The 12,861-nt window shown below is 38.1% G+C and overlaps 1 protein-coding gene across 1 annotated transcript; it reads left to right on the top strand.

Annotated features, from left to right (window-relative positions):
• Positions 1–50: 50 nt before the first annotated feature.
• On the top strand, positions 51–9,420 carry LOC113505432 (putative pre-mRNA-splicing factor ATP-dependent RNA helicase PRP1). The gene is made up of 10 exons (XM_026888101.1): positions 51–218; positions 1,779–1,906; positions 2,652–3,804; positions 5,193–5,329; positions 5,736–5,873; positions 6,174–6,296; positions 6,822–6,921; positions 7,397–7,487; positions 8,001–8,163; positions 8,716–9,420. Exons 1-10 carry the CDS (start codon positions 169–171, stop codon positions 8,841–8,843), a joined length of 2,211 nt encoding a protein of 736 aa, XP_026743902.1. The 5' UTR covers positions 51–168; the 3' UTR covers positions 8,844–9,420.
• The last annotated feature ends 3,441 nt before the right edge of the window (positions 9,421–12,861 follow it).

The raw sequence follows: 12,861 nt of genomic DNA, 5'->3' as shown, positions 1-12,861 counted from the left end.
GAAATTTAAATATGGCAGCCCTAAAATTTACCATAAACAGAAAACTTAACTTTTTTTGTTTCAATGCAGCGAAGTCGCCATCTTGTTGGATGTTGAATTTTACAGGAAAATTCAAAGAATTTTCTCGTATTTTAATTTGTTTTAGTGTTATATGTGTTTTGTTCCGTAATGTCTAAGCGCCGAATCGAAGTTATGGATCCATTTATTAAAAAGAAAAGGTTAGTAGCACGTTTTTAAATGTTTGTTTGTGCCATGCTTTAATTCTCAGTTTACATGCCTTTGTTTGCTGAGTTTAATCAAATTATCGATAATACTGTCGCTACTCATTAGTGTGCGATGTCTATTTTGTGATTTATATCCAAACAAAATTCGATACTGAGTTATAGATGTTCGAAAAATCATCATAATATTATTTTGTAAACGCGAGTTTTTCTAACAAGCACCGGGTTTCAGGTAATTTGTTAATTGAAATCTAAGATTTAATTAATGAATCTGAGTTCAAGCATAACATGACGGTAGAAAGACCACGAAAACTTAATAATTAACAACAAATAGCATCATAGTTTATTTTTCATGCGTGCAACGGAATGACCCATAATTTGTTGGTTAAAATTAATTAAAATGTTTATTGATTAGTTTCTGTACTATTAAGACACAGTAAAGTGCCCCAGACTTATCGTGAATTAATTCTAGGCGTTCTATGCACTACGTAAACAAATTAAAATTATCTTGAAATTATCACTTAAAAAAGTATTTTATTCATTGATGCTGCCCTCCATACACGTCCTTGCATAAGAGCATATTAAATATTATTTTATAACATAAACTTAACAGCTTTTACTGTATCATGGTTCTATGCTTAAAAAAAACTAGCCCCATCCTGGAACTTACACTTAATCTAAAAAAACACTCAGCAAGAGAAAGGAATGAAAAACTTATTTACAACAAACTTCAGTCACTCTGCATACACCCAAAATATTGATAAATGTACATTTCTTGTTTGCTTGTTACACCGTTAAATGAAATATGCTTGCAATGAAATATACTTTAACTCAAGTATTAAAAAAACAATTTTTGTGGAGATATCAATCTGGGTGTGTCATCATAGTATTTGATAGAAAACACACTATGATTTTACCTAACAACAGCCAAGTCTTCCTAACTATGTAAGACATTGTTTTTCGCATAACTTTATGCCATGAAACTTACAAACAACATGGCTAGCTATTGGTAAATGAATTTCCATAATCGGTACAGTAGATTGTGATCTCACAAAGTTACATATCTTTATAATATAAGTTGAGATTTAGGTTTCCCAAATATAGTCCATGGATTTATTTATTACTTAAATATTACTTTCAAGTTTTTTTACCTGGTATCTTTTAATTGATGCCTTACAAAACCATTTAACACAGTTTGTCTGTGGGAATGGAACATACTTTTGTAATTTTAGCAATGTTTTATTAGTGTGGATACTAATAACTAGCCAAAATATAGACTGTGAGTGTCTGGGGTTATGTAAAAGGTGTATAAATACTGGTACAAAAACAGATACATTCTTGACGAAATATTGTAATTTTTGAAACTTCTTTTTCATCAACTTATTTGTGCGGTACCCTCAGTGCCTGGTATGTACTTGACCAGGTTTTTCATTAGGCATACATTGTGATCTCTATTATAACAATACTATAAAATATATGGTCATTGAACAAGAAAAGTTCGAAAATGTCGGGTATAGATAGAACCTGTACATTTGTTTTCTCTTCGATACTTTTTAGAGAGGAGAAAGCAGCAGCGGCTGCGAAGTCTGGTGGTAGCGGAGAGACATCAGACTCAGCGATCGCCACCATTGGGAGCACCATGCCGCCAACAGCCACCAGCACTCCTGGTGTTAACCCATTCACTGGTAAGATTGTTGTTGGATAAAAGTTTTAATGTATGTTGTAGCTAGTTCTCTAACTCAGTAGACTATATCTCTACTTGTGTTTCACATCTCCGTTGTTGTTAAATGATGTGCGGTTGTTAAGTGATAATTATATAATAAACTGCTTAATATATATACTGACTGAAAACTTGAAGCTAGCTCACTTGTATAAGTAAATTTACAAGATGCCTTTGTGTGGTTTATACTCTAAAATCAGGTTACAATAACTTGTCCGTCAGCCGCATAGGCAGCAGTATAAGAATAACTGTGCCAGTAGGAAGTGGGTTAGCAGTCAGTGCTTTCACGCGATTATCTCCAAAACCTTGCGGTTCACAGGAGTTTTTTCGAATAGAAAACCGCATTCCAATGATACAATAATTTGTGAATGTAAATGTATCATAGTTTCAGTTATGATAAGGACCGAAGCAGCGAGGATCGGTTGTGCAAGCTCAGATACTTGACAGGAAATTGGTAGAGCAGAACATGCTTATACAAATATTCTAATGCCGTGATCCCGGGAGAGCACGTACTGTGTTTCCGATTGTAATATCAGTATTTCGTATTATTTGCCGAATCGGGCATAATATTATTATTTCTCCTTTTTCTATTCTATTTAAAATTTTCCGATTGAAACCGATACAGGTGGAAAGTACGATAAAAAACTTATGATAACAAAACACCACTTCATTTAAAATTAACATAAAAAATCGTGTACTTAAAATTCCAGGTTTACCACATTCACAACGTTACCACGAGCTGCTCCGGCGTCGCCTCGGCCTCCCCGTCTGGGAATACAAAAACGACTTCATGAGACTCCTCAACGCCCACCAATGTGTAGTCCTCGTCGGAGAGACGGGCTCCGGTAAAACAACACAGATACCACAATGGTCCGTGGAATTTGCTGCAGTGACAGCCGGCAAGTCGAAAGGAGTAGCCTGTACACAACCGAGACGAGTAGCCGCCATGTCAGTCGCACAAAGAGTAGCAGAGGAAATGGACGTAGCGTTGGGACAGCAAGTCGGTTACAGCATCCGTTTCGAAGACTGCTCCGGACCACAGACCATCCTCAAATACATGACGGACGGTATGTTGTTAAGAGAAGCAATGTCAGACCCCATGCTAGAACAATACAGGGTGATCCTACTCGACGAAGCTCACGAAAGGACGCTAGCCACAGACATACTCATGGGTGTACTCAAAGAAGTGATAAAACAGAGGTCGGACTTAAAACTAGTTATTATGTCAGCCACCTTAGACGCGGGCAAGTTTCAACAGTATTTCGACAACGCGCCGCTTATGAACGTCCCTGGTAGAACACATCCTGTAGAGATATTCTATACGCCACAACCTGAAAGGGATTATTTAGAGGCAGCCATCCGTACTGTCATACAAATACACATTTGCGAGGAAATATCCGGTGATATCTTACTGTTTTTAACGGGACAGGAAGAGATTGAGGACGCTTGCAAGAGAATAAAGCGAGAAATTGATAATTTAGGACCGGATGCCGGTGAATTGAAGTGTATACCACTGTACTCCACGTTACCTCCTAACCTTCAACAAAGAATCTTCGAACCAGCGCCGCCTAACAGAGCGAATGGTGCAATCGGACGGAAAGTAGTTGTCTCCACGAATATAGCTGAAACTTCCTTGACTATAGACGGTGTGGTCTTCGTCATAGACCCAGGTTTTGCGAAACAGAAGGTGTATAACCCTCGTATCAGAGTGGAGTCGTTGCTGGTGTCTCCCATCAGTAAGGCGTCGGCGCAGCAGCGGGCTGGACGCGCCGGACGGACGCGGCCAGGGAAGTGTTTCAGGCTATACACAGAGAAAGCGTACAAAAATGAAATGCAGGACAACACTTATCCCGAAATCTTAAGGTAATTGATTTATACTGTAATAGTTCTTACGCAAAACTGCGTTCTTTTTTCTATCGGATTTATAGTTTTATTATGCATTCATCTTTTCCCCGTTTTTGTAACGGTTTTCTATACCACTCTACTCCCATTTATCACAGTGTGGTGCTATTAAATCCTGGCCTTAATAAATGGGCTATGAAGCACTGAAATAATCTTTAAAATGGGATCAGTTAGTTCCCGGGATTAGCGCGTTCAAATGAAACACTAAAACTTTACAGCTATATAATATTACTAGGTTTTCGCGCGCGGCTTCGCCCGCGTCGAGGTCGGTTATATCGCGTTTCCAAGAGAACTCTTCAAAGGTCCGGGATAAAAACTAGCCTATGTTGTTTCTCAAGGTCAACTCTATCTCTGTACCAAATTTCATTAAAATTAGTTCAGTGGTTTAGACGTGAACGCGTAACAGACAGACAGACAGAGTAACTTTCGCATTTATAATATTAGTAGGGATTATGTTGACTGTTACGCGAATTCTTGCTTTACGAAGCACGCAAAGTCCTTTTCTCGACTGTCATACATCGATCTTCGCCAGTCATTATACATAGCACCTGTATGCAACAATGTATTTAACAGTTTCACATCTAACAACGTTTTGAACTATTGCCAGAACATATAAATCATGACAATAGATGATATTATTCATTCGTTTCCGCCTTCCGGTGATTATTTTATCGGTCATAAAGATATTGTATTGAAAATGCAAACTATTAATAGCTTTAGAACATGATTTTGACTACGGCGATGTCATTTTAATGTATGAAAAATTGATTCATATTAGAAAGTAGGGGCTGCCAAACAGCAGTTTGCGGGCCGCTAGCGGTTCGCAGAAGGCAAAATATGGTCCGTGAATGTGGTCGTTAAAGGGTTGCATAATATTGCTTCATTTTTTTAGATGTCTTATTACGTCAATGATATACATTGCACTGCACTGATGTTGACTTGATTTTTTTTTGTTATTTACCCAAATTGTGATCCCTGCTTGCAAGAATAATATAACAGTAGTTTGGTAATAACCTGCAAAAACTTAATAAATTTTAGAAAATAATGGTCAGTTCAAAGAAAAATGAGTCTCACATTAAGAAATTTAAACCCTGTGAGCCCTGGGCCTTTCACAAAAATTCCAGTCACACAAAAATTCGGGACCAGCGTTTCTGGATCTCACAATTTTTTTTTTATCCTGGAATCGATTTTGCCACACGTCGCGCAAAGTTGGTTTTGCCTTGCTGGCTTGCCTCTCAGCTATCCGTGTATTCAAAATATAAAATGTACCTTTGAAAAATCAACCAACACACTTAACAGACCATTTACCTGTGTGTGACATCTACCATACTTACCTCCTCACCTTTCAGGTCCAACCTGGGGTCGGTAGTACTCCAACTGAAGAAACTAGGCATCGACGACCTGGTGCACTTCGACTTCATGGACCCTCCCGCGCCGGAGACACTCATGAGAGCGCTTGAGCTGCTCAACTACCTCGCGGCTTTAGGTAAGCACTTTAACTATTTACACTTCTTATACATGGAAATAACAGAGAGGTTTGGACTAGAAAGCGGGAGGCCTTTGCCCAGCAGTTGAATCTAAAACAGGCTTTTTTTTATTAATGAAATATAGCGAATTCTACGCTTTTGGTCCCAAAATTGAAAACGACCCTAAAGTGGACTTAATGCCTGAAGTATTGTCTACCAGAGAACCATAGGGTGATGCAGAGATAACTAATACAAGCTAATAATACGCATAATACGAACTTTGAACAGTCTGCGACTAAATGGCGTTGTTTGAAGTGTTATATTATTATTTTTATTTGTAATGCTAGCTTCAAATATAAAGTTACAAAAACAGCTTTGTTAAGTTCCAAACTTCAATATAAGAAATGTTCTATTGGTACGTTTCAGATGACGACGGCAACCTGACGGACCTGGGCGCGGTCATGGCGGAGTTCCCGCTCGACCCTCAGCTCGCCAAGATGCTGATCGCCAGCTGCAACCACAACTGTTCCAATGAGATCCTCTCGATCACGGCTATGCTGTCAGGTAACTAATAACTTTTGAAGGACCAAATAACTAAATATACTTGTTAATATTTGACGACCTCCGTGGTCGTGTGGCGTACGCACCGGTTTCAAGGTGTCGCTAGCTCTGAGGTCCCGGGTTCGAACCCCGGTCGGGTCAATGTAAAAATTAAAATTTCTACATAGTCTCGGGTCTGGGTGTTTGTGGTGCCTTAGTTGTATCTGAATTCCATAACAAAAGTGCTTTAGCAACTTACTCTGGGTTCGAACAATGTATGTGATGTTGTCTGCATTTATTTATTTATGTTTATCTACATTCTAGTCCCGCAATGCTTCGTCCGGCCGAACGAGGCTCGCAAGGCGGCGGACGAGGCCAAGATGAGGTTCGCGCACATCGACGGAGACCATCTCACGCTGCTCAACGTGTACCACGCGTTCAAACAGAGTCAGTATTTATATTTAAACCCTAGTTTTATTAAGAAAGTACATCCTAAAATGTAGAAAATCAAAAGCTCAGCTCAGCTCAGCTTACTGGTTTTTATTTTAAACGCACCTCTTTTGGATATACCTCCTTTTTTCTGATACGCCGGTGGAATCTTCACGGTCACCCGCCTTATTGGTACTACAACCTTATACAGTCTAGAATGCATTTTCAATGATATGATTTATTTACCTTACTACCAAAGTTTGACCGCCATAGTGATTGAGGTGTTGCTGCCTGAGTGATTGATAGCCGTGTGGTTGAGGTCAAAAAGTCAACCCTTAGTCCAAGCTCGTCGTGCGGCGGGTTCGATCCCCGCGTAGGATAACCATTTGTGTGATCTATGAAAGCTTGTTCTGAGTCTGGGTGTCCTTGTGCATGCGACTTGTGTCTCCCTGCGACACAAGGACTTAATTTGTTACTGCAGGAGTCGTACAAAAATACAAATAAAAGCATCAATTACCAATGTTGTGTTGTGTATGTTCACAGACATGGAAGACCCGCACTGGTGCTACGACAACTTCATCAACTACAGATCTCTCAAGTCTGGGGACAACGTGCGCCAACAGCTCAGTAGGATAATGGATAGGTGAGCACCTTCACTTACATAGGAATTCACATAGATAACATTTTATGTAATTAGTAATAAATATTTAAGTATAATATTAGGATGGTTCCACCATTGTATTGGGTTATACCTGTAAAAATAGTGTAAGCTTTGGTGAAATGACAGCTAGTTAGCTCGTTAGAGAGCCCCGCGTGATCCAGCCGGTAGCCTTACGTCAGGCGTCGACCCGGCTATAATAGAACAGTATGACATGAGATCCGCTTTGGTGAGCGGCACCGAGGGAGAATCGCCTTATTTAAGAACAATCTTGACGCTAAACTACAACCTTACAAGTTAATCAATTACGTTTTAAGCTATATACGATCGGTCCTGATGGGTGACTATCTTTTTCATGACAAGTTCCTCCGTGTTTCCCAAAACACATTATTGAGGGTTCAATAGCTCAGGTAGCTGGATTAAGGAGGTCTTATTAATGTTTCTAATTGTTATGTTTCAGGTTTAATTTAAAGAGAACAAGTACAGAGTTTACAAGCAAGGACTATTACATTAATATAAGGAAAGCATTAGTTAATGGATTCTTCATGCAGGTATGTTATATGAAAATATTTAGTACTAAAATGAGTAGAGATTGTATTTGACTGTGTTTAAATGTTTAGGTCGATTTCGAGACAAAGACTTAAGTAAAACTGAAAATATAGAGGGTAATTGTGGGTTTGTTACCCATCTAAATAACAAATCTTTATGTGAACAGTATAGATGTTTGCTGTCTATCAGAATGTCTATCTATCTATTAGGCTTTGTTTAATTTGGGACCAAACAAGCCTCAAGTTATCACTTCGCGGGACGCCGCTTCACGACACGTCGTACGGCTCGTACTGTTTGTACAACTGAAACAGTCTAAGACTAGATTTTATACCATCTGAGGGACTGCACGGATAGACCACGCGAACCAACTTTGTGCGACGTGTCGCGTGTTTCATCCCAGTGTAGCACGAATATTTGTTTGTTCTGACTTTGAGTGTTTAGTGAACAGATTAAATTCCTGTGCAATAGTTTACGCTATAAAAATAGTCCTACCATACGCTCGTATCGTGTCGCAGGTGGCCCACCTGGAGCGCACGGGCCACTACCTGACGGTGAAGGACAACCAGGTGGTCCAGCTGCACCCGTCCACCTGCCTCGACCACAAGCCCGACTGGGTCATCTACAACGAGTTCGTGCTCACCACCAAGAACTACATCCGCACAGTCACCGACATCAAACGTGAGTGCTCACTGATACTTGTACACTAGTAACTTAACACGCACACTGCAAGCCTCTCGTATAGAAAACGAGCGTGGATCACCATGCTTGTGAGTCCCACGTTTGGGTGCCATTATTGAAGCTGTTAACAGCTGCTTGATTGGGCTTTCTCCTGTTCCCTTTAAAGTATCAAAAGTCGGATAATGTTAAATGGAAACAATAACAACGAAGCTTATTACAATAAGTGTAAGGGTGGCAGCACAAGTATTAAATTGTTTGGGTAAAATTAAATAAGCAGTACATCACAGTACATGTTTTAAAACGACAAGATACTGTTGTGTCTCGACTTTTATTTTAGAACGAAAAGGTTAGTTGATATAGTTTAATTTAAGGAATACACACACACAAATCCTAAAGGTTAATTAAAAAATATTGAACCCCGCGAAAACCGACGAACTTGTAAATGGACGCGTTCACTGCCTATAATACATCTAGTTTTATCAATTGCTTATTATACGTATATTATACACTTTTAAAGTAATAATATTAAATAAGTTATTGTTACATTCACAGCGGAATGGCTACTAAAAATCGCACCACAGTACTACGAACTAAACAACTTCCCACAATGCGAGGCGCGGAGACAGCTGGAGCTGCTGCAGGCCAGGCTCGACTCCAAAGCCTACCAGGAGGGCTTCTAGGCCTCCGCCTGGCCTGTGCGGCCTCATCTGGCCTCGGCTTGGACCGCAGTGACCGCAACACTCGTGTGAAAGTGACAGTGCAGTGTTTATAGTGATATAGTAATACTAAGCTAGTGTTAAAATAGCTTTCGTGAGCCAAATTCTGAATTATTTGATTTAGACTCGCTCGCCTGCCACATCAGCTCATGATTAGAAATCCGGTTCGCTCTGAAATCAGACAATCCTGATACATAAATGTGAGTAAACTGTTATCAAATTATTGTTATTGAAAAGCTAGAGTTTCGATGATATTATGACAAATGAACCAAAACTGAAATATATATTTAAAGCAAGAATATTATTAAGGAAGTGAGACTAGTATTATATTTGCTTGTGCTATGGTAACAACTGAGTTTATAGACTTTGTAAGTACACCATACTTGCTCCCGCAACTGGTTTGGTTCTGTTTTCCAACTTTATTCAATTTGATTTGGTCTTGCAATGGTAGTATCTAGTCTAGTCGATCGAGCGTAGTCCTAAATCGCGCAACTGCACGAATTTGTGCTAGTATTGGCTTCAAGAGTATCCACTCAATTGCAATGGGGTATTTGACAAAATTAGAGTGTTTAGTCCACCAGACACATTTTTCAAGATATTATTGGATACATGTTAATTATTTGTCAAACAGATTTACATTTATAAGATTTAGGGCCGATTTTTCAATCGCCAGATAACTTTTATCTGATGAATATATATGGCTACTAGCTGTTGCCCGCTACTTCGTCCGCGTTGTTAGAATAAATTGCGACTATAACTTGAGATTTAAACTATCCTATCTCTCAAGTTGGATCGAACTGCACATGGTCTGCGAATTTTATTATAATCGGTGGTTTAGGAGTCCATTGAGGACAAACATTGTGACACGAGATTTATATATATTAAAATTTGACATATTTTCTATACAAAAGCTGTCAAAACGTCAAACATATTCATCAGATAAAAGTTATCGGGCGATTGAAAAATCGGGCGTCAAATACCCTGTAGGTTGAAACAAAAGTAGATTGTTTCGGGCGCCTATAGGTTGCGTGATTCTAAATGTTATAATACATGTGTTGGTACAAATGATGGAAAGTAAAAAGAAAGAAAAGGTTATATTTGATATAAGAAGAGACTTGCCTACCACTATTCACCGTGATTCTTTAGTCGTCTTACAAAAGCAGCCCAGTTCATGTATCCAATGACTAGAACACGTTCATGATAAAATAATAGGTTTTTATGAATAAATTTAAAATGCAATTTTTATTCAATATTATGATGCAATTCGTAGTTTTTTAGAAACAGCTCTGTTGCGAGCGCGCTCCAAGCCTTGTAACAATGGTGAGGGGCGCGGGCGGCGGCGTTTTTATCATTTCTAAGAGTATATTTCAGATCTCTCTTGTTTATTTTTCTTCGTACTTATTATCTTAGTTGATGATAAAAAAATAATAATCGCGCCTAGGGGTATTTTATGTCGGATATATGAACTGGGCAGCTTTTGTAAGACGACTAAAAAATCACCGTGTATATAATTTGTGAAATGTTGTTATTACATTATGAAACATAATTAAAATGTACATAGTACTGTACTCTACTTATTAACATTTTAATACTGATATTTAATTTACCAATTAGTTTGGTTTCATCAGATCTAAACAGTTAATTGATCACTTCATTTGGCTATGATATTTCTGACTGATTTGTCACTGTATATACTTTCTATTCGTCATTTATATAGGTACCTAAATGAGATAAATAATCTTGGTGTCTTTTTGTTTAAAAACTCGGTTTTAATATTTAAAGTGACTAGAAACTAATTTACAACAATTATAAACATAACGAATTCAAATATATCACTTAGATATATCAGTTGTTTATTTATTTAATATGTATTTTTATTAAAAAGTTATACCAAGATTGTTTACCTTTTTTAAGTATCTAAATCAGTGTAGACTATACTTTATGTATTGCAATATGCTTTTTATTAATAAGACAACATTTCACTCCAAATTATTATTATTATAATCAGCAATAATAGCTTATAGCTTTCATTTTTTGATTAACAAAATACAAGTTGACTATGACTTGCCCTGAAAATCATTATTTACGGATTGTAAGACAGCCTTAATATATATTAAATGTTATTTACTAATATTTATCTTAACACTGTTCTGTCAATTTTATGTAAGTGAATACTTGGTTGATATAAACAAACTTAACTAAGTAATTTGGTGAATGAGAAAAGATAATAACCTCCTTTTAAGTTGGTTGGTAATGAATGAACAGAGTTTTTAAAGGCCTACCACCTAGAGTGATCGCTCATTGTAATAAGTTTTGTCTGTCTCAAGGAACATTCGCGTTTTTATACTTGAATAATACCGTGAAATCCTTTCAATGGTAGCTTAAGAGTTTTAAATAAACTGACTGGACTTGACCTTTTGATTTCTGGCTATAAGCCCCAGTCGCTTTACCAACTAAGCTCGTGTTGTTTAATCCGCTCCGGAGCGTTGTCTTCGTGTTAAAAATATAAAACGAGGATTTCGTACGAAGACACGTCCTCTTGCGGATATCGGAACGCAGATGCGTACGCGCTTACATAAAAATATCATTGTTTTGTATGGAAATTGAATAAGTATAATTGGTTCTTACTAGGACTTGACACCATGCAGTTATTGTAAGTTGATACCTACAATAATAATCTATACTAATATATAAAGCTGAAGAGTTTGTTTGTTTGTTTGAACGCGCTAATCACAGGAACTACTGGTCCAAATTGAAAAAAAAATTTTGTGTTGAATAGACCATTTATCGAGGAAGGTTTTAGGCTATATCCCATCACGCTGCGACTAATAGGAGCGAAGATACAATAGAAAATGGAAAAAATAGGGAAAATAATTCATCTTTGAGGGCTTCCATTCAAAAATTCTTAACTCATATCTTCTAACCACGCGGACGAAGTCGCGGGCAACAGCTTGTCATTGATGAAACGTTTAACTAAGACTTACGAAACTGTCTTGTCTTCAATGAGTTGTCGCCTTTAAGAATGTTGCAGTTTTACAAGTGTGATGATCTGGAATTATATTACTTATTAAATGTGGTGGTAGGTTCTTGCTGGTGCAGCCTTAATTTAAACATTTTGTTAAAGCCTTAGACAGACGTACCGCATTTGATCTGCCATACAACTGAAAATTGCAATTTGAATGCGATTGACTCGACTGCATTAGAACTTTCAGTCCGATTGTACGCCGACCGCAATTAAACTGCAATCGCGTGTATTGCAGTCGTGTCCACTGCATTCAAACTGCACTTGAAATGCAATTTGCAGTTAGATTGCAGTTCAAATACGGTACGACTGTCTAGAGCTAAAGAGTCTGAGTGATGTTTTTCATAATTATTTGTTGTATATTGGTATTATTTGGTAACGTTTGTTTATGTCGCCATGCTTGAACTGGTGTGTTCGACGGCCGAGGTGGTAGACTTATGTGAAATATTAAAATAATGTGTAAGTTCATATGTGTTTTACTAATTTATTTAAATTAATTCATTTCTTCTGTGCTTTACGTATTTTTTTTTTAAGATCGTGGAAATCTTACAGGAATATGTTGAGGTCACCACGCCAAACTCACTGTGGGCGACGAATCGCGGGTTCAAGCCCCTCGTAGTAAAAGTGTCTGCGTTATCCACGAATGCTTATCCTGACTTAATCCTTAGGGTCTAAACAGACGGACCGCATTTCAGCTGCAATCCAACTGCAAATTTTCACTTCGGACGCAGTTTGAATGCAGTTGACACGACTGCAATAGAACTGCGAACCAACCGTACAGAAACTGTCACACGACTGCACGCCGACTGCAATTGGACCGTACGGTTGCAGTCGCAGTTTGCAGACGTGTCGACTGCTTTCGAACTGAAAATTTGCCTTCGAAATGTAGACCGTCTGTCTAGAGCCTTAGTTGTTGATTTTCCCGGGTAACAAAAGGGGAATAGGTACAAATAAAACATG

This window comes from Trichoplusia ni, chromosome 26, assembly GCF_003590095.1.
Source record: "Trichoplusia ni isolate ovarian cell line Hi5 chromosome 26, tn1, whole genome shotgun sequence".
NCBI lineage: Eukaryota > Metazoa > Arthropoda > Insecta > Lepidoptera > Noctuidae > Trichoplusia > Trichoplusia ni.
Note: the sequence above shows the minus strand (reverse complement) of the source record. Positions and strands in the feature narration are given on the sequence as shown.